Source organism: Ceratotherium simum, chromosome 3, assembly GCF_057802395.1.
Source record: "Ceratotherium simum simum isolate JZ-2026a chromosome 3, ASM5780239v1, whole genome shotgun sequence".
In the NCBI taxonomy this organism is placed as follows: Eukaryota; Metazoa; Chordata; class Mammalia; order Perissodactyla; family Rhinocerotidae; genus Ceratotherium; species Ceratotherium simum.
The window spans coordinates 62,771,618-62,792,119 of NC_141902.1; the positions used below are offsets into that span (position 1 = coordinate 62,771,618).

A 20,502-nucleotide genomic window follows, 5' to 3' on the forward strand; every position below is an offset into this window, starting at 1 on the left:
ACAGTAATATGGTTTCACAAAAATAAAATAATTCTCCAGCAACTGAACCCAAAGGCACAGAATATGCGATCTAATAAAGAATTCAAAATACCTGTTATGAAGAGATTCAACAAGCTATAAGAAAACTTAAAAAGGCAATTCAACTTAGGAATAAATTAATGAACAGAAACAGTTCTTTACCAAAGAGACCAAAATTTTTAAAAAGAACTAGACAATTCTAGAGCTGAAAGAATTCAATGAATGAGATGAAGAATGTATTAGAGACATTAGGAAATAGGTCAGATCAGATTGAAGAAAGAATTAACAATTTGGAAGACAGGAATTTAGAAACCACTTAGAGGAGGAGAGAGAACTAAGATTTAAAAAAAGTGAATTTAGGGGCCTGGCCCTGTGGTGTAGAGGTTAAGTGCGTGTGCCCCGCTGCAGCGGCCTGGGGTTCGGATCCTGGGCACGCACCAATGCACTGCTTGTCAAGCCATGCTGTGGTGGCGTCCCATATAAAGTGGAGGAAGCTGGCCACAGATGTTAGCCCAGGGCCAGTCTTCCTCAGCAAAAAGAGGAGGATTGGCGACAGATGTTAGCTCAGGGCTGATCTTCCTCACAAATAAATAAAAAAATTAAAAATAAATTAAAAAAGTGAATTTACCCTAGGAGAGCTGTCAGATACGAGAAAACCAAACACAAGAATAATTGGTTTACCGGAAGGAGAAGAGAGGCAGAAGGGATCAGAGAGTGTACTCAGAGAAATAATAGCTGGGAGCTTCCCAAACCTGGGGAAGGAATTGGACACAGAAGTCCAAGAAGCTAATAGAACACCATATTATCTTAATGCTAAAAGAGCTTCTCCAAAAGACGTTATAATGAAGCTGTCAAAAATCAATGATAAAGAATCTTAAAGGCAGCCAGAGCAAAAAAGAAAGTAACTTACAAAGGAACTCCCATTAGGCTATCAGCACTTTCACAGCAGAAATTCTACAGGCCAGGAGAGAGTGGAATGACATTTTCAAAGTGCTAAAAGATAAAAATTGCCAGCCAAGTATACCTTATCTGGCAAAGTTATCCTTCAGATATGAAGGAGAAAAAAAGGCTTTCCCAGACAGACAAACTGAGGGAGTTCATCACCACTAGATCTGCCTTGCAAGAAATGCAGAAAGGAATTCTTCAGGCTGAAATGAAAAGATGCTAATTAGTGACATAAAAGCAAATGAAAGTACACAATATTCTAGCAAAGGTGAAAAATAGAATTAGACAACTGTAACTCTATATTAGAAAGGTGTGTTAACCACTTAATTATAGTACAAAGGCTTAAGGAAGAGAGCATTAAAAATAACTATAGCTACAATAATTTCTCAATGAATTCACAGTCTAAAAAGAGGTAAATTGTGACACCAAAAATATAAAAGGGGAGGAGTAAAAGGGTAGAAACTTTATAGCTGAATGACAATAAATTGGTATCAGCATAAAAAGCACTATTTTATCTATGAGATGCTTTATGTAAGCCACATAGTAACCATAAAATAAAAATCTAGAGTACAGTCATGAAACATAAAAAACGGGAGAGTGAACAAATCAGCGTTGGAGGAGGTCATGGAGAGGACATGACCGCCAGCTGGGCTCCTCACCCTGCCCCGGTCCTTGGAATGTGTGGTCCGCTTGCCTTCCCTGAGCTGGAAGCTGCCCCAAGGACACAGCCTTGAGACAGTGATGTGTTATAGGACCATCTGGATGGTATATGTGCCTGGACCCAGTTAAGGCCTCTATATAAACTTTTAAGATTCTGGCAGGTGGATGTAGAGACCTACTTGTCTGTGGCCATGCAAGAAAGTCTCGTACTTAAGTTCCCTTGCATTTTAAACCTGCCACCTACCAACCTGGAGTGCCCTGCCTCTTTCTTCTGTCTCTCCCTGCCCTGCGTGTATGGAGGCCGGTTTCCAATTTCACTGGGAAGCTCCCAAGGCTGTGAACCAACAGTCACCATGGAACACCACCACTTTACAAAGGTAGACAGAAACAGAGGGAAAAAGATACAAAGGAGATACAAAACAACCAGAAGGTAAACGATAAGATGGCAGTAGTAAGTCCTTACATATCAATAATCACTCTAAATATAAATTGATTGAATTCACCAATCAAAAGGCACAGAGTGGCTGGATGGATGAAAAGACAAGAGCCAACTCTAAGCTGCCTGCAGGAAACTCATTTCAGCTGAAAAGACACACATAGGCTCTGATCACCACAATTTATTAAGCAAATACTAACAGATCTAAAGGGAGAAATGGACAACAATACAATAAAAGTAGGGAACTTCCATACCCCACTGTCAGCAATGGATAAACCATCCAGACAGAAAATCTACACGGAAGTGGAAGTGAACCATACTCTAGAACAAATGGATTTAGCAGACAGATATAGAACACTCCATCCCACAGCAGCAGAATACACATTCCTCTCGAGTGCACACAGAACATTCTCCAGGACAGATCATATCATAGGGCACAAAACAAATCTCAGCAAATTTAAGAACACTGAAATCACACCATCTTTTCTGACCACAATGGTGTGAAACTAGAAATCAACAACAAGAGGAAGGCTGGAAAATCTACCAATACGTGGAAATTAAACAACACACTTCTGAACAACCAATGAGTCAAAGAAGAAATCAAAAGGGAAATAAAAAATTATCTTGAAACAAATGAAAATGGAAATACAAATCAAATCTTATGAGACGCAGCAAAAGCAGTTTTGAAAGTTTATAGCAATAAATGCATATACTAAGAAATCAGAAAGATCTCAAACAATCTAACTTTACCCCTCAAGGAACTAGGAAAAGAAGAACAAATTAAGCCCAAAGTTAGCAGAAGGAAGGAAATAATAAAGATCAGATTGGAAATAAATGAAATAGAGATGAGAAAAACAATAGAAAGGATCAACAAAACTAAAAGCTGGTCCCTCAAAAAGATAAACAAAATTGACAAACCTTTAGCCAGACTAAGAAAAAAATAGAGAAGACTCAAATAAATAAAACTAGAAATGAAAAAGGAGACATTACAACTGATACTACAGAAATACATACAACCATAAGAGACTATTATGAACAATTATTTGCCAACAAATTAGATACCCAGAAGAAATGGATAAATTTCTAGAAACATATAACCTACCAAGACGGAATCAGGAAGAAATAGAAAATCTGAACACACTGGTAACAAGCAAAGAGATTGAATCAGTAATCAAAAACCTCCCAACACTGAAAACCCTAGGACCAGACAGCTTCACTGGCAAATTCTACCAAACTTCAAAGAAGAATTAACATCAATCCTTTTCAAACTCTTCCAAAAAACTGAAGTGGAAGGAACACTTCCAACTCATTCTACAAAGCCAGCATTACCCTAATAGCAAAGCCAGATAAGGACACCACAAGAAAAGAAAACTAGACATCAAAATCCCTGATGAATACAGATGTAAAAATTCTCAACAAAATACTAGCAAACTGAACTCAAAAACACATAAAAAGACTTATACACCATGACCAAGTGGGATTTATCCCTGGGATGCAAGAATGGTTCAACATATGCAAATAATAAATGTAACACATCACATTAATAAAATGAAAAATAAAAATCATCTCAATAGATGTAGAAAAAACATTTGACAAAATACAACATCCTTTCATGATAAAAACCCTGGGCAGATGAGTAAAAAAGGAACATACCTCAACATAATAAAGGCCATATACAAAAAAACAACCGATAACATTATACCCCAAGGAGAAAAACTGAAAGCTTTTCCTCTAAGATCAGGAACAAGACAAGGATGCCCATTTTCACCACTCCTACTCAATACAGTACTGGAAGTCCTAGCTAGAGCGATTAGGCAAGACAAAGAAATAAAAGGCATCCAGGGCTGGCCCCGTGGCTTAGCGGTTAAGTGTGCGTGCTCCGCTGCTGGCGGCCCAGGTTCGGATCCCGGGCGTGCACCGACGCACCGCTTCTCCGGCCGTGCTGAGGCTGCGTCCCACATACAGCAACTAGAAGGATGTGCAGCTATGACATACAACTATCTACTGGGGCTTTGGGGATAAAAAGGAGGACTGGCAGTGGATGTTAGCTCAGAGCCGGTCTTCCTCAGCAAAAAAAAAGAGGAGGATTAGCATGGATGTTAGCTTAGGGCTGATCTTCCTCACCAAAAAAAAAAAAAAAAAAAAAAAAGAAATAAAAGGCATCCAAATCGTGAAGGAAGAAGTAAAACTGTCACTATTTGCAGATGATATGAATCTATACATAGAAAAATCCCCAAAACTCAACCAAAAAACTGTTGGAACTAATCAATGATTTCACTAAAGTTGCAGGATACAAAAACAACATACAGAAATCAGTTGCATTTCTATACACTAGGAATGAAACATCTGACAAAGAAATAAAGAGAACTATCCCATTCACAATAGCATCAAAACAATAAGATACCTAGAAATAAATTTAACCAAGGAAGTGAAAGATCTATGCAACAAAAACTACAAGACTTTGAGGAAAGGAACTGAAGATGACACAAAGAAATGGAAAGATATCCTGTGTTCATAGATTGGAAGAATTAATATTGTTAAAATGTCCATACTACCAAAAGCATCTATAGATTCAATGCAATCTCCATCAAAATACCAATGGCATTCTTCACAGAAATAGAAAAAACAATCCTAAAATTTATTTGGAACCACAAAAGACCCTGAATAGCCAAAGCAACGCTGAGGAAAAAGAACAAAGCTGGAGGTATCACACTTCCTGATTCCAAACTGTAGTACAAAGCTACAGTAATAAAAAGAGTATGGTACTGGCACAAAAACAGCCACATTGACCAGTGGGATCAATGAAACAGAACAGAGAGCCCAGAATTAACGTCTGCTTATGCAGGGTAGTTGACTGTATGGTCAACTAATATTTGACAAGGGAGCCAAGAGCACCTAAGGGGGAAAGGATAGTTTCTTTAACAAATAGTGCTGGGAAAACTAGATAAACACATGCAGAGCAATGCAACTGAACCCTTATCTTATACTACTCACAAAAATTAACTCGAAATAGATCAAAAAACTCAAACATAGACCTGATACTATAAAACTCCTAGAAAAAAATGTAGGGACGAAGCTCCTCAACATTGGTGTTGGCAATGATTTTTTGGATATGACACCAAAAGCACAAAGAACAAAAGCAAAAATCAACAAATGGGACTACATCAAACTTAAAAGCTTCTGCACAGCAAAAGAAACAATTAACAAAATGAACAGGCAACCTACAGAATGGGAAAAAATTTTTGCAAACCATATATAGGATAAGGGGTTACTATCCAAAATATATAAAGAACTCATACAACTCAATAAGAAAAAACCAAAGAATCAGATTTAAAAAATGGACAGAAGAACTAAATCGACATTTTTCCAAAGAAGACATCCAAACGGCCAACAAGTACATGAAAAGATGCTCCACATCTTTTCTAATGTCATCAGGGAACTAATCTAACTAATCATCAGGGAAACGCAAATTAAAACCACAAGAAGATATCACTTCACATCTATTAGAATGGCTATCATCAAGCAGACAAGAGATAACAAGTGCTGGTGAGGATGCAGACAAAAGGGAACCCTTGTGCACTGGTGGTGGGAATGTAAATTGGTGCAGCCACTATGGAAAACAGTATGGAGGTTCCTCAAAAAATTAAGAGCAGAATTACCATATGATCTAGCAATTCCACTTCTGGGTATTTATCTGAAGAAAACAAAAACTAACTCAAAAAGATATATGCACCCCCATGTTCACTGCAGCATTACTTACAGTAGTAAAGATATGGAAACAACCTAAGTGTCCATCAATAGATAAATGGCTAAAGAAAATGTGGTACATATATATATGGAATATTATTCAACCACGAGAAAGGACAATATCCTGCCATTTGCGACAACACTGGATGGACCTTGAGCACATTATGCTAAGTGAGATTAAGTCAGACTGAGAAAGACAAGTACTGTATGATATCACTTATATGTGGAATTTTAAAAAGCCAAACTTGTAAAAACAGAGAATAAAATGATGGTCACTAGGGGATGGAGGGTGGGGTGACAGGACAGATGCTGTTTAAGGGTATAAACTTATAACGAGTAGGAAATAAACCCTAGTGATACAATGCAGAGTACAGTGAATATAGACAACAATACTGTATTATAAACATCAAACCTGCTAAGAGACTAGAACTTAATTATTCCAACTACTAAAAAGAAAGTATAATTATGTGACATGATAGAGGTGCTAATTATTGCTACAATGGCAATCATATTATAATATATACATGTATCAGATTAACATGTTATACACCTTAAATTTACACATTATATGTCAAATATATTTCAATAAAAAAATTAAAAGAATTCTGCAATTGTAAAAAAAAAAAAAAAAGCACTAGAACATATAAAGGAATTTGATGTTAAATTGACAACGTCTTTTTTTGTGTGACAACCATAACATCTATGTATTAAGTATGCTCCTCTAGACATTTAAACAAAAAACATGGTTTGGGGACAACATAAATTAGAAAAAGTACTATTGAAAATCATGGTGAGGGCCGGCCCCGCGGCTTAGCGGTTAAGTGCGTGCGCTCCGCTGCTGGCAGCCTGGGGTTCAGATCCCAGACGCGCACCGACGCACTGCTTCTCTGGCCATGCTGAGGCCACATCCCACATACAGCAACTAGAAGCATGCGTAGCTATGACACACAACTATCTACTGGGGCTTTGGGGGAAAAATAAATAAATAAATAAAATTATAAAAAAAAGAAAATCATGGTGAAAAATCCACTTCTTTAGGTGAACATATATTTTTCTCTGCTTAAATTAGGATTTCTTTTGAGGCTGAATTTATTATTATTATTTTTTACTAAAATGATAGTTTAATCTTTTTTTTTTTCCCTGAGGGGGTTCACTCTGAGCTAACATCTATGCCAGTCTTCCTCTATTTTGTATGTGGGTTGCCGCCACAGCGTGGCTGACAAGTGGTATAGGTCCACGCCCAGGATCCAAACCCGTGAACCCGGGGCCGCCAAAGTGGAGTGCACCGAACTTAATTAACCACTATGCCATGGGGCCAGCACCCTAATCTGTTTTTATTAATAGTGAAGGTACGATATTAGTCCTGGCCAAAAGCAGATTCCAAGGTTAAAGAAAAAAAAAAATCCACTTAGTTGTCACTAATAATATAGTAGTAAGTAATGTAACAGGTATGTTTCTAGAATGCTTCAGAGCACTAAAGGTTAAACCTTTTTCAGTAGACCCTACTGGATTTAATCTATTTCTTGATTACTTTTTATTTTTTAAAATGGCATACTGCTTAGTCTTCTGAAAATACATCTTAATAGGAAGTTTTCACTATGACGGGGAATGTGGGACAGTAGAATTTGAAGTAACAGTACGTTGAATCCACTAAGCCTTTGAACTACACAAAATACAGGAAAACGCATGGGCAATTCACATTTTTCTTGAATAGTTTTGAGGACAGCTGTGGTTAGTTGGGTGCTCAGTGTCTGATACTCTGCAAAGGTGTTATCCACAATTTACAGGTGAAGAAATAGATTGAGAGAGTTAATGACTTGCTCAAGGACTCCCAAAATCATAAATGGTAGAGCTGATATTTAAGCCCAAGTCTGATATCAAAGCTTTTAACTACTTTGCTAATGATTGTCTCATCTTCATAGTTTAACTAAAAGTTTCTTAGCCCTAGATAGTTAATTTTAGTTGATAATTACTGATGTTTTACAAAACAGGACTAGTTGTTAGTCTTTTATTTGTTTGTAGAACTTGATATAGCCTTTGGGCACTTTAGGCTTCGTATCTTCTAATCTGACTTTTTTTCACTTCGGTTATGGTATCTTTTAAAATAAACTTAATTTTTACAATAGTTTGTGAGGATAGTATAGAAAGTTCCCGTATACCTCACAGCCAGTTTCTCCTAATATTATATTATATTAATTATATTATATATCCCCTACCACATATTAATATGGTATATCTGTTACAGTTAATAACCCAATATTGATATATTGTTATTAACTAAAGTCCATATTTTATTTGGATTTCCTTAGTTTTTACCTAGTCTTTTTTCTTTCCCAGGATCCCATCCAGGAAACCTTACTACATCTAGTCATGTGTTTCCTTAGGCTCTTCTTGGCTTGATGGTTTTTCAAACTCTGGTTATAGTATCTTTTGGCGTGTAGTTTTCAATTTTAATGTAATCAAACATATTAATCTTTTGTTTTGTCCCTTAAGAAATTTTCATACACTGATATCATAATAAACTTCTACGTTTTCCTCTAAAATTTTAGAGTTTTGTTTTTGACATTATGTATGGTGCGAGGAAGGAATTACAAATATTCTTTCCCCACTCCCATATCGTTAGAAAACCAATCGTCCCAGTACTGTTTTTTCAAAAAGGTACTCTTCCCCCTATCCACTCCTTCACCATTTATGAAGCCATACCTCTGACCCTACCAAGTTTCCATATGTATGAGAGTATATTTCTGGGTTCTCTGTTCTGTTGGTCTGTTTACCTATTTGTATATCAATAGCACAGTTTTAATTCACTCAGTATGTATGTGAATGCCTCCTATGTGCCAGTTACTGTTTTAGGCACAAGAAATGCAGTGGCAAACCAAAGTTTGTGTCCCCAATGGAATTTAAGCAAATCTTCCTTCAATACTTTAAAAAATTGCTTTGGTTATTATTTAATCATTCCATTAAAATTTAAGGTCAACTTGTCAAATTCCATTGAAAACTAATGGAATTTTGATTGAAATTACATAATTTGGAGAGAATTACCCACATTAAGGTCTTTCCATCTGTGAAACACTGTCTATCACTCTATTTAGGTTGCCTTTGATGTTGTTCCATAAGTTTGATAATTTTTAAAATAATGGTCATGCACATCTTGTTAGATTTATTCCTAGAACCTGACGTTTGTTGCTACTGTATGAGGTATATTTTTTAATATTACATTTTCTAATTGACTTTTGCTGAATGCAGAAATGCTGCTGGGTTTTGTATATTAATCTTGAATCTAGCAATCTTGCTGAAGTACTTATTAGTTTGAATTATTTGTCTATGGATTTTCTTGGAACTTCTGGGTCAACAACCATTATCTAGGAATAATGAGAGTTCACATGTATCCAATTTTAATATCTTTTATTTCTTTTTCTTTTTTTATAGAGATGGCTAAACTCTAAAACAGTAATTGAAACAGAAGCAGAGAAAGGAGGCATCCTGGTTTCTTCCTGGTTGAAGAGTATGTTTCTAAAGTTTCACCATTAAGTATGATGTTTGCTATAGATTTTTGGTAGATATCTTATCAGGATATGGATGTTACCTTCTATTCCAGTTTTCTAAGAGTCGATGTGAATAGTTACTTAAATTTATCAAGTGGTTTCTCTGAATCTATAAGAATTTCGTACAGATTTTCCTCTTTAATTTGTTAGTGAATTATTTTTAATAGATTTTACATTGTTGAACTATCCTGTTTAGTCACAATATACCATATTTTTACATGTAGTACTGAATTCAATTCATTAATCTTTTGTTTTTTTCTCCCCCAGATTTACTGAGGTATAATTGACATTAATATTTTATTTTGGATTTTTGTGTTTACATTCATAAATGAGAAGAGCCTACAATTTACCTTTCTTGTACTCTTAGGTTCAGGTTTTGTTACTACAGTTATATAAATAATTTTGGGAACAAAATATTAATTTGATTTAAAAAGGTTTCTTATTAGTATAGTTTAAGATGGGCAAAACTTTTTTTTCCTGTGTGGTGTTGTATTATATTCGCCAAAGATCAGTTTTTTGTCAAGAACATATACTGGTGGGGGAACTGTGTTTTGGATTGACTTATTCTGGCTTTGGAAATATTTGAATTTTTCAATAGGTTTACCTTTTTCCACCCAAATTCCACTAAAATTGCTTCCTAGATTTGGATGAAAACTCAAAACAACAGTTTTATTTTTAGCAAGCTTGATAGTTTTTAAAAAGCTTTTTAGAAAGTTCAGGCTATTAAGATATGTTTAAATTTATGGCTAAGATGGATCCAAGTAGAACCCTGTATTGGGCTTCCAATGGAAATGTCTGGTTAGGGATGATTATGAGATAATAGCACTGACTGAACAAAGCAGGTTCCGGAAAAAAGAAAATTGAACCACCTTCACAGGAAACTAGGCAAATCCCAAGAGGGAAATAGATGAGGAAATATAAAGATTACCATTTCTCATGGTAGGAATTAAATTTAGGTTTCAGATCATGTAATAAATGATACCTGCAAGTTGTAGATAATTCAAAATATCAAAAATAAAGGAGAAGTTAAGACACTGATGAAAGAAATTGAAGAAGACACAAATAAATGGAAAGATATTCCATGCGCATGCATTAGAAGAATTAATATTGTTAAAATCTCCCTACTACCCAAAGCAATCTACAGATTCAATGCAACCCCTATCAAAATTCCAATAGCATTTTTCACAGAATAGAACAATCCTAAAATTTGTATGGAACCACAAAAGACCCTGAACAGCCAAAGCAATCCTAAGAAAGAAGAACAAAGCTGGAGTCATCACGCTCCCTGATTTCAAACTACATTACAAAGCTATAGTAATCAAAACAGTACAGTGTTGGCATAAAAACAGAAAAACAGATCAATGGAACAGAATGGAGAGCCCAGAAACAAACCCACACATATATGGTCAATTAATTTATGACAAAGCAGCCAAGAATATACAGTGGGTAAAGGAAAGTCTCTTCAATAAATGGTGTTGGGAAAACTGGACAGCCACACGCAAAGGAATGAAAGTGGACCACTATCTTACACCATACACAAAAATTAACTCAAAATGAATTAAAGACATGAATGTAAGACCAGAAACCATAAAATTTCCAGAAGAAAACATACGCAGTAAGCTCCTTGACATAGGTCTTGACGATGATTTTTTGGATCTGACTCCAAAAGGAAAGGCAACAAAAGCAAAAATAAACACGTGGGACTACATCAACCTAAAAACTTTCTGCACAGCAAAAGAAACCATCAACAAAATGCAAAGGCAACCTAGTGAATGGGAGAAAATATTTGCAAATCACATATCTGATAAGGGGTTAATATCCAAAACAAATAAAGAACTCATACAACTCAACAGCAAAAAAAAATCAGATTAAAAAATGGGCAGAAGATCCAAATAGACATTTTTCCAAAGAAGACATACAGATGGCCAAGTACATGAAAAAAATGCTCAACATCACTTATTATCAGGGAAATGCACATCAAAACCAACATGAGATATCACCTCACACCCTTAGAATGGCTATTATCAAAAAGACAAGAAATAACACGTTGGTGAGGATGAGGAGAAAAGGGAAGCCTTGTGCACTGTTGGTGGGGATGGAAATTGGTGCAGCTATTATGGAGAACAGTATGGAGGTTCCTCAAAAAATTGAACTAAAATAGAATTGAATAAAAATAGAACTACCATATGATCCAGCAATTCCATTTCTGGATATTTATCAGAAGAAAACAAAAATACTAATTCAAAAAGATATAGGCACCCCCATGTTCACTGCAGTATTATTATATTATTATTATTTTGGTGAGGAAGATTGGTCCTGAGCCAACATCTGTTGCCAATCTTCCTCTTCTTTTTTTTTTTTTTTTTTGTGAGGAGATCAGCCCTGTGCTAACATCTGCCAATCCTCCTCTTTTTTTTTTTTGCTGAGGAAGACTGGCCCTGGGCTAACATCCGTGCCCACCTTCCTCCACTTTATATGGGACGCCGCCACAGCATGGCCTGACAAGCGGTGCGTTGGTGCGTGCCCAGGATCCGAACTGGCGAACCCCGGGCCGCCGCAGTGGAACGCGCACACTTAACACTGCGCACACTTAACGGCTTGCGCCACCGGGCCAGCCCCCCAATCTTCCTCTTCTTGCTGAGGAAGATTAGCCCTTAAATTAACATCTGTGCCAATCTTCCTCTATTTTGTACGTGGGATGCCACCACAGCATGGCTTGACAAGTGGTGTGTAGGTCCACGCCCAGGATCCGAAACTGTGAACCCCAGGCCGCCAAAGCAGAGTGCGTGAACTTAACCACTATGCCACCAGGCCAGCCCCCATTGCAGCATTATTTACAACAGCCGACACATAGAAACAACCTAAGTGTCCACCAATGGATGAATGGATAAAGAAGATATGGTATAGATATATAATGGAATATTATTCAGCCATAAAAAAGAATGAAATCTTGCCATTTGTACATGGATAGACCTTGAGGGCATGCTAATTGAAATAAGTCAGACAGAGAAAGATATATACTGTATGATCTCACTTATATGTGGAAACTAAAAAAAAAGCTCATAGATACAGAGAACAGATTGGCGGCTGAGGGGAATGGTGAAGAAGGTCAAAAGGCACAAACTGGCACAAACTTGCAATTATAAAATAAGTCATGGGGATGCAATGCACAGCATAGCAACTATAGTTAATAATACTCCATTGCATATTTGAAAGTTGCTAAGAGAGTAGACCTTAAAAGTCATCACAAGAAAAAAAAATTTGTAACTACGTCTGGTGACAGAAGTTTACTAGACTTAGTGTGGTGATCATTTCGCAATGTATACAAATGTCAAGTCATTATATTTTACACCTGAAACTAATATAACGTTGTATGGCAGTTATACCTCAATTAAAAAAAAATTTTTTTAAAAGAAATGCTCTCAACATGAACCCAACATCAGTTTTATTAGCTTCAAAGGACACAAAATAGCAATACAGCACCTAACCAGACAGCAGGTGCATCAAGAGGTCTTGAAACAGCTCAAGTGCAGTCTCAAGGCATTTCCACCCAATCACCGCTGCGTTAGTTATAAAAAATAAAGTTAAAGTGGAGAGTTTCCCTACGATGCTAATATCTTTTATATTTGGGGGGGGGGGGAGAAGACGAAACATACTCATAATCCCCAAACCCAACCCTTTCTGCACACACAAGCCGGAGACCCTGAAGTTAGGCTTCCAGATTCTAAATCGAGGCTCCACAGCGCGGTTCCTGTGTCATCTTCGGCTAGTGACCAGGTCTACACCTTAGTTTTGCCATCTGCAAAATGGAGATAATAGTACTTACCTCTTATGCTGTGTGAGGATTAAAGGGATCCTTGTAGAGTGTGGCTCAGAGCCTGGGACGCTCAAACGCTACTGCTATCGTTCCACTGCAAATTTCTCATTTCCTCCTATGTTCACTCATTTCATCCGAAACGCTGCGATAAGCACGGGCCTCAGGCTGAAACTTTGCTCCTCTTCAGGTGGTCACCGCCTGCAAGGGGGAGGCGGGAGTGGTGGTGGTGACGTCATTAAATGACTGTCTAAACAGTGTCACACGCGCTACAGAGGATGAGGGTTTTTCCTGTCCACGAGCCCTGAGTTTTACACGAACCAACGCGGTCAGCACTTATAGTTACCCGGCAACTTCCGAACTCGCCAACAAGCGACTCCACTCCTGCGCAGGCGCCTTCAGCGGGTCACCGCGGGCGACCCTCGCCCCGCCTCTTCCGCCAGGCGCGGGCGCCGATTGGTCCGCGCGGCCGTATAAGAGGCTGTGCGCAGGCGCAACGCCCTCTTTGCTCAGCTGCCGCTAAGGTGCTCGGTCCTTCCGAGGAAGCTAAGGCCGCGTTGGGGTGAGGCCCTCACTTCATCCGGCGACTAGCACCGCGCCCGGCAGCGCCGCCCCGCCCTCGCCCGCACCATGGCCTCGGTCTCGGAGCTCGCCTGCATCTACGCGGCCCTCATCCTGCACGACGATGAGGTGACGGTCACGGTGAGTGCGGGCCCGGGCCGGCGGCGGGGTGGCCTGCGGGCGGCCGGCTCCCTGCCCTCCCGCGGCTCCCGCCGGGTCATCGACACCTCGGCGGCGGCTTCCGTGCGGGCGCCCCTCGGGTGGGCCACGTGCGGGGCGGCCTGGGCCCGCGGTCCTGTGCCGGCCCCGGAGGCCCTGGATCGCGCTTGCGGCTGCGCGCTCCAGCTTGGAGACTATTCCTTTGGAGGAACTGCCGCAGCGCTTGGGCACCCTAGTCCGCGCCTGGTTATATTTCAGGACCGTTCACACCTCCTGTTGGCGTGACGGCTTTGCGTTCCCTTGGTCTGTTAGTAGGCCTTGTGGGGCCGGGCTGCGTGGCGTGGAGGAGAGCACGTGAGCTCTGCACCTCCTCCCGCCGCGACTCGTATCTTAAAATAGCTGCGTGGCTTGGGCACGTCCAGCCTAGCACATGGCAGTGATGAACGCGCCGCCTTGCCAGGTGCCTGGCACACAGAAGCAGATGCATTTCTTTTGCTCGTAATAGCCGAAAAGAGTAACAAATGGCCGTCTCATATAAGTATACACGAAATACGGATAAAATATTTAAGCTGGATAAACATGGCTTTGTACACACGTTTTGAGTGATTTGTTTTCAATTTGCAGTATTTTGGAGACATTTATGAAAGCTACACTTTGGTCTCTGATGGACTGCCATTTTATTTCTTTTAGGAGGATAAGATCAATGCCCTCATTAAGGCAGCCGGTGTAAATGTTGAACCCTTCTGGCCAGGCTTGTTTGCAAAGGTAAGGTGGTGGTGACAAAGTGATGGAGAAGCAAATTTGGCAAAACTTGTTAATTAAATTACTAAGGCAGGTGTTCATGCTAAACCTGCAAAAGTGTTTGAGTCCCAGTAGTCCACTGGACCTCCTCTACTAGTAATATTTTCCCACATGCTAATTTAAAGTTTTGCCTTGTTGTCTTTGTCTCTTTTCTTGATCTCGGACTCTGGTTTCTCTTTTCTTCTGTTCTGAAACCATGGTAAAAGGAAATTACTAGGTCATTCATTCTTAAGGGTCACACAGGAGATACTACCACCCGTGCTGTTCCAAGCAAATCTTTCCAGTACATAGTGTGGTTTAATGGAAATTGGGTGTAGTGGGCTTTTACGTACCACTTGTACTGTGTTGAGATATAAAAGACTAATGAAGGCAGGATTCCTACCCAAGGAGCTTGGCACTGGCTTCCTTCAATTGTACAGGTTACTTACCTCTGGTAAGTGAAGTTGATGGTAGCCTCCAACTGTTCACTTTGTGTTCTCCAAGGAGCTTTGAAAGATTGAAAACATTGTACCTATATCATTTAATAAATTCCCTTGGGAAAAAATACTTAGCAGTCTGAAAAATTGCATTCATTGTTAAGAGGAGAAATGGAACTGTGGAAAGAATCTTGGTTTAAGTGTATAAGGAAGCTTGAATTTTCTACCAAGTTAAAAGCCAGCATTTTGGGGCCAGTGTTCTCATCTGTAAAAGGAAGGAATTCAGTTAGTTGTGCTTTACTACTCAAATAACAGTAATGCAAGTATGAGATTTGAAGCTTGAGTAGTTTTTTGTGACTATTTTTAATATAGCTGTGTGGGTTTTCCTATCTAAGTCTTAGAGAATTTAGCAGAGAAAATGTCACTGGCATATTCCAGCAAATGAGAAGGAAGATAAATTACACGGATTGGGAATTGATCAGTGTAAGTTCAAAAAGGAGGTACCTTTTTTCCTGTGTGAGTGCTGGAACAAAAGGACAGAGCTGAGTATTTACCTGTGTGCACGTGTGTTGCAGGCCCTGGCCAACGTGAACATCGGGAGCCTCATCTGCAACGTGGGGGCTGGTGGACCTGCCCCTGCTGCTGGCGCTGCACCAGCAGGAGGTCCTGCCCCCACCACCACTGCTGCCCCAGGTGGGGAACTTTTTTTTGTATTGGAGGGAGGAGTGTGGAGATTTATAAGTATTATAGGCAAGATTGGTCTTAATTTACTAAGAGTAGATGATGTATAGAAATCCTAAATTTAGAGGCATAGTTTCATAAGGCAAGTCTACAGTATCTTTGACCATGTAAGTTAAAGGGCCTGGAGTTTAAAATATTGAGAAGTGTATAATTGACTCTTTTTTTCCTTTAGCTGAGGAGAAGAAAGTGGAAGCAAAGAAAGAAGAATCTGAGGAGTCTGATGATGACATGGGCTTTGGTCTTTTTGACTAAATCTCTTGTAACATGTTCAATAAAAAGCTGAACTCGGCTGCTTTGGTCTTGCCAATAGTTTGGGGGTGTGCTAGGTAAAGATCTCACTTCTGCAGTGCTGGCTTTCAGCCTTTTCTGCCATGACACGGGCTGGGTTTTTTCTCCTGCCACCATCTAGTTGTGGGAAAGATTACACAAGCTGGACACTATTAAGAATGCACCTCATATTGCAGCATTGAGAACTGGGGACAGGTGGAAGGAGAGGGGATCAGAGAGCATAGGTCTTGCCCAGATTACCTGCATAACTTCATGATTACAGGGCTTGTTTCCTAGATGTGAATAAGAGTCACTGGTGAGCTGAGGGGGACAGTAATCCAGACCTTAGATTTAGAAAGCTTCCTGGGTAATTCCCAGATACAATCCTGGCTAAAAATTATTGGGCTATGCTGAGTCATCTGAGGTAGAACATTAAATGCTGCATCCCTGGGTCTAGTTGAACAATACTGAAATTAGGGAAATTCTCTTACACAGAATGGTCAAAACCAGAATTGAAAGCTTTATTTGAAAAACTAAGAAGTGAAGTAGCTTTTTTGTGGGTGGGGGTGACAGCAATGGTGTGAAGTGGCAATTGGTTCACTTGTCAAAATGCCAGCGCATCCTGGGAATTGGATTTATAAGATGATTCTTGTGTTCAGAGCGCCTATTATGTGCTGGGCCCTTGAACATCTTGCCTTTACCTGTGTCCATTTAATAGGTGAGGATGTATGATTGAGGAGTTGATGAGCAGGACCTTTAGCCCCATTGTACTGCAGTGTACAAGACTTTGTATAAGTTACTGCAACCACTTGGGCAAATGGCTGGTGTATCTTGTAAAACTGAGCACCATATGACCCAGCGACAATTCCATTCCTCTATTGCCCAAGAGAGACTACATATGGACATCAGGATACATCTCTGGGAATGTTCAAAACAGCACTTTAAAATAGCAAAAATCTCAAAGGTCCATCTATCAGAAAGTAACTAAATGGTCCTAAATTATAGCAGTGAAAACACTACAGATAGAGGAATTCTTACTGATAGATTAAAGGCAAATCCCAGTAAATACAACACATCCTTTTCATAAAACTCAAAAAAGATGCATTAAGTATACACATCTGATAGAATATAAAGAAGGGATTGTAAATTTAGGACCTTGAGTAGGGGGGTACAGTGAGAAGTACATAGATGTTATTGTCACTGTTCGAATTTTGGAGATGTCACACTAGAAAAGAACCATTGTGGACCAAGGAGGAGTGTGTATCATAAAACAAAGATGACTGATCTACACCCACAGATAAAAGTGCTTGCTTTTATTCCTCATCTGATATTTAACTGAGGGCCAGTGCTGTGCAGATCTCTTGTGTCATATTCTGCACCACAATCCATGGTGGTAAGACACCATGTCATATGGGTAAGTGGAAGCTCTGATGTCGACATGCCTGGGGTTACAAACCAGTCACTGGGTGGTAGAATTAAAACTAGGCTTCGACTCGAAAGTCTCCTCTTTTAACAGCATCTCTCCCCATGTTCCCACTTTTTCCCCTCCTGCATCAGTTTCCTCATCCGTAATGACAGTATGTACCTCACAGGGTTCTGGAGACTTCTGAGATAGCAACAGGAATTCCTTGCACTCCAGCTTTCGAGTGTTGGAAGGAAGGAATGCCGACACTTCCCTTAGTTGAAATATTTTGAATGGGTTAAAGAGCCATTAAGAAGATAAAGGAAAGCAGAGCATCTAGAGCAGCTGAAAATTAAGTGATAAATTGGGATGTTATAAATATCAAATTCAGTTAATCCCAACCAAATAGCTGTTTGGTTGGGATTAACTGAATCCTTGTCCATGATAGCAAGACAAAGATGGCCTAATGGGTGGCTCAGTTTTTTAAAAAGGGACCGTTGAATATAGTAAAAATCTAATAGAGCTAAAAATCTTTCTCAAGAATGATCTGATAATCAAATTAGGAGATCCACATACACACCTAGAAATGCTGTTTTTTTTTTGTGAGGAAGATCAGCCCCGAGCTAACATCCATGCCAATCCTCTCTTTGCTGAGGAAGACGGGCCCTGAGCTAACAGCTATTGCCAATCCTTTTTTTTTCCCCCCAAAGCCCCAGTAGATATATGTTGTAGTTGCACATCCTTCTAGTTGTACGTGGGACGCTGCCTCAGCATGGCCAGACAACCGTGCGCTGGTGCGCGCCGGGATCCGAACCTGGGCTGCCAGTCGTGGAGCGTGTGCACCCAACCGCTAAGCCACGGGGCGGGCCCCGTTTTTTTTTTTTTTTTTTTGAAGATTAGCCCTGAGTTGCCAGGGGTCAGCTGTCATCTCTTGCCAATCCTCTTCTTCTTTTTTTTTTTGCTGAGGAAGATTGGCCTTGGGCTAACATCCGTGCCCATCTTCCTCTACTTTATATGGGACGCTGCCTCAGCATGACCTGATAAGCGGTGCGTAGGTCCACACCTGGCATCCAGGCCTGTGAATCCCAGGCTGCCAAACTAGAGCATGCGAACTTAACCGCTAAGCAACTGGGCCAGCCCGGAAATGCTAACCTTTTATTAATTTGATATTGAATACAAAAGTCTGTCCAGTTCCACCCACCTTTTAGGTCTCCTGAGCCTTGATTTCCTCGTTGCAAAATGAGAATAATATTTTCTTCATGTAGGGGAATGAACAGAGTAAATGAACATGCCCATCCATGCTTGCTGGCACGAAGATGTTACTTCCCTCCTGCATAAGGCACAGGGAACACAGGTGGTGTCCCAGGTTCCCAGAATCCCCAGGTCCAGCAGGCCTAACCTTGCACTCCTCAAACCCCCTCCCCGCCAATCCTTCGCCCTGGGGCAGCAGCTTTGGTTTCTCATAACTGGTTTCACACTTCCCATCGTTCACCAAACTTGTTACTTTGTTTAGACAGTTCCATTGTTCTCAAAATTCTGTTCACATCTCTCCTGTGGCCACTGAAAGTATACCTGGGTCCATGGCTGGTTCACTCCCCGCTTTAATAATCCTGCATCAGCAGGAAGCCAGGATTGGGTGTAAGGGCTCGGATCCCTCTCATGTTCTGGAGAATTTTAGGAACAGACGTGCTGACAAGCCATCTAAGAACAACAACTTAACAAAAACAAATCCATATTGTCACTGAATATGTTGCACAATGGGATAAGTAAAAAAAAAATCTGAAGCTCCTGTCGACTGCTTTACTCTAATTCTTTTCTTTTGCTTCTCTCTCAACTAAAAATGACACAGAGCCACATGTGAAATTTTAAAACCACCTTTTGGAAAACAGAAACACTCTAATTAAAATCAAAGAATTCCAAATATTTATGCAACAAAACAACTTGGTATATTGCTATGGATTCAAATAAAATGTGTCAAATCCTTTCTCCCCCATAATTTGAAGGAGCACATACAATAAAATTCTGCCGGAATAATGTGAGCCAGGTGATTATCAATTTGGTTGGGCAGCACTTTGTAGTTTAGAAATAACTTTCACATGTTCTCCCTTTCCAAACTTTGCCATGTCAGAACTCAATTAGCTCTGTTTATATATCAAGAAACTGTTGCTCAGAGTTTGATGGCCTTGCCAAGTTCAAGGCAGGGCAGGGCAAAGCTGGGTCTGCCCCATCAGTTGTCTTAGTCCAGCATTTCTTCTACCATGACATGGTGTCCCCTCCACACACATGCTTTTGTAAGGTACAGTGACCAGCCCTCGATTTTTTCTCTGTCACTTTACAAGCCACTTCTCCCTCCTGTCCTTATCTTTGCAAACAAGCCTGATAACTCAGCTTGAGATAGACATGGGCGGCTTTCAAGAGAGCACTGATATGTTTAGTTCTACTGAAACAGCCCGTAGATATCCCCCAAAGTCAGATCACAGACACCATACAACTTGCATCATGGGACCTGGGCTGTTCAGGTCAGATTCAACAATGTGATTTTCACAAGATTGCTCAAGTAGTTATGGCCTTCCAAACAAGCCTCCAAGTTCTACTCAATTTAACTCGCTGAAGCTTCCACTCCTTTGACTTGTATTCTTTGAGGGTTATTATGATGCTCAATTAAAATAAGAAATGTGCATCTTTCACCTTCCAGATGTTTGCACTTGCTATCCTCCCTCTCTCTGGCCCTTTGACTACCTACCCCAGTTAATTCTACTCCTTTCAGCCTTAGGAAGCCCACCGCAGGCTATATTAAATCTCGGCTCTAAGCTCCCTGTACTACCACTTCTTAAAAGTAGATGTGTAATTACGTGTTTGTGAGTTTGTTCAATATCTTCCTCCCTCTTCACAGGCTAAGTTCGGGGATCAAGGCTCTCTGTTTCACTCACCTGTATCCCCAGTGCTTATTGCTGGCGTCCAATATATATTTATCAGAGTCCAACCCTCTC

General features: G+C 39.9%; 1 protein-coding gene and 1 long non-coding RNA gene across 2 annotated transcripts in view; one reads left to right on the forward strand and one right to left on the reverse strand.

Moving 5' to 3' along the window:
• Positions 1-13,540, reverse strand: part of LOC147917591 (uncharacterized) — a 54,312-nt gene extending 40,772 nt beyond the window's left edge. The window contains exon 1 of the long non-coding RNA XR_015551548.1: positions 13,178-13,540. This is a non-coding gene — a long non-coding RNA (uncharacterized LOC147917591). The remainder of the gene's footprint in view (positions 1-13,177) is intronic.
• A 131-nt stretch (positions 13,541-13,671) lies between these two features.
• RPLP1 (ribosomal protein lateral stalk subunit P1) lies at positions 13,672-16,132 on the forward strand. The gene is made up of 4 exons (XM_004421753.3): positions 13,672-13,867; positions 14,576-14,650; positions 15,678-15,795; positions 16,016-16,132. The coding sequence occupies exons 1-4, from the start codon at positions 13,796-13,798 to the stop codon at positions 16,093-16,095; spliced, it is 345 nt and encodes a 114-aa protein (XP_004421810.1). The 5' UTR covers positions 13,672-13,795; the 3' UTR covers positions 16,096-16,132.
• The last annotated feature ends 4,370 nt before the right edge of the window (positions 16,133-20,502 follow it).

Coding starts and splice junctions, on each gene's coding strand:
- RPLP1 (XM_004421753.3), top strand. CDS start 13,796: ATGGCCTCGGTCTCGGAGCTCGCCTGCATCTACGCGGCCCTCATCCTG. Junction 14,651..15,677: donor GGCCAGGCTTGTTTGCAAAG/GTAAGGTGGTGG, acceptor CGTGTGTTGCAG/GCCCTGGCCAACGTGAACAT. Junction 15,796..16,015: donor CACCACCACTGCTGCCCCAG/GTGGGGAACTTT, acceptor TTTTTCCTTTAG/CTGAGGAGAAGAAAGTGGAA.